The sequence below is a fragment of the Pyrgilauda ruficollis genome, unplaced genomic scaffold (genome assembly GCF_017590135.1).
Source record: "Pyrgilauda ruficollis isolate IOZ18807 unplaced genomic scaffold, ASM1759013v1 scaffold3903, whole genome shotgun sequence".
NCBI classification, from domain to species: domain Eukaryota; kingdom Metazoa; phylum Chordata; class Aves; order Passeriformes; family Passeridae; genus Pyrgilauda; species Pyrgilauda ruficollis.
In genome coordinates, this window is record NW_024525383.1 from 1 (window position 1) to 888 (window position 888).

The following is an 888-nucleotide window of genomic DNA, read 5'->3' on the forward strand; positions in this document are numbered from 1 at the left end:
ATGTCCCCATGGTATCCTGCTGTCCCCACGATGTCCCCCTGATGTCCCCACGGTGTCCCCAACGTCCCCACGGTGTCCCCCACATCCCCAGGAGCTGCTGAACAAGCCCAAGAGCGAGATGACCCCAAAGAACCATCTCCATGTCCCCGTGTCCCTACGTTCCCCTGGTTTCTGTGATGTCCCTGTGATGTCCCCATGGTATCCTGCCGTCCCCCTGATGTCCCCACGGTGTCCCCCACGTCCCCAGGAGCCTGCTGAACAAGCCCAAGAGCGAGATGACCCCCGAGGAGCTGCAGAAGCGCGAGGAGGAGGAGTTCAACACGGGCCCGCTGTCGGTGCTGACGCAGAGCGTCAAGAACAACACGCAGGTGCTCATCAACTGCCGCAACAACAAGAAGCTGCTGGGCCGCGTCAAGGCCTTCGACAGGTGAGCCTCCGTGTCCCCAGGGTGTCTCCAGGGTCCCCAAAGTGTCACCTGGCTCCCTGTGGTGTCCCCATAGTGTCCCCATGGTGGTCTCAGTTCTCCCAAGGTCAGCTCGGTGTCATCATGGGTTCCCCTGGGCCTTCAGCAGATTCATCTCCAGGGTTTTCAATGTCCCCAAGGTGTCCCTAAGGTGTCACCAGGGTCCCCATGATGTCCCCATGGTGTCCCCACTGTCCCTGCGGTGTCCCCCCAGTGTTCCCCCTGTCCCCACGGTGTCCTCATGGTATTCCCCCTGTCCCCACAGTCTTCCCACAGTGTCCCCACAGTGTCCATGATGTCCCCCCCTGTGGTGTCCCCATGGTGTCCCCATGGTGGTCTCAGTTCTCCCAAGGTCAGCTCGGTGTCGTCATGGGTTCCCCTGGGCCTTCAGCAGATTCTTCTCCAGGGTTTTCAATGCCCCCAAG

General features: G+C 61.0%; 1 protein-coding gene across 1 annotated transcript; it reads left to right on the forward strand.

The window, feature by feature from the left end:
* The first annotated feature begins 227 nt into the window (after positions 1-227).
* On the forward strand, positions 228-446 carry SNRPD2 (small nuclear ribonucleoprotein D2 polypeptide). Its single transcript, XM_041476731.1, has one exon. It carries the CDS (start codon positions 276-278, stop codon positions 429-431), a length of 156 nt encoding a protein of 51 aa, XP_041332665.1. The 5' UTR covers positions 228-275; the 3' UTR covers positions 432-446.
* Positions 447-888: the final 442 nt, after the last annotated feature.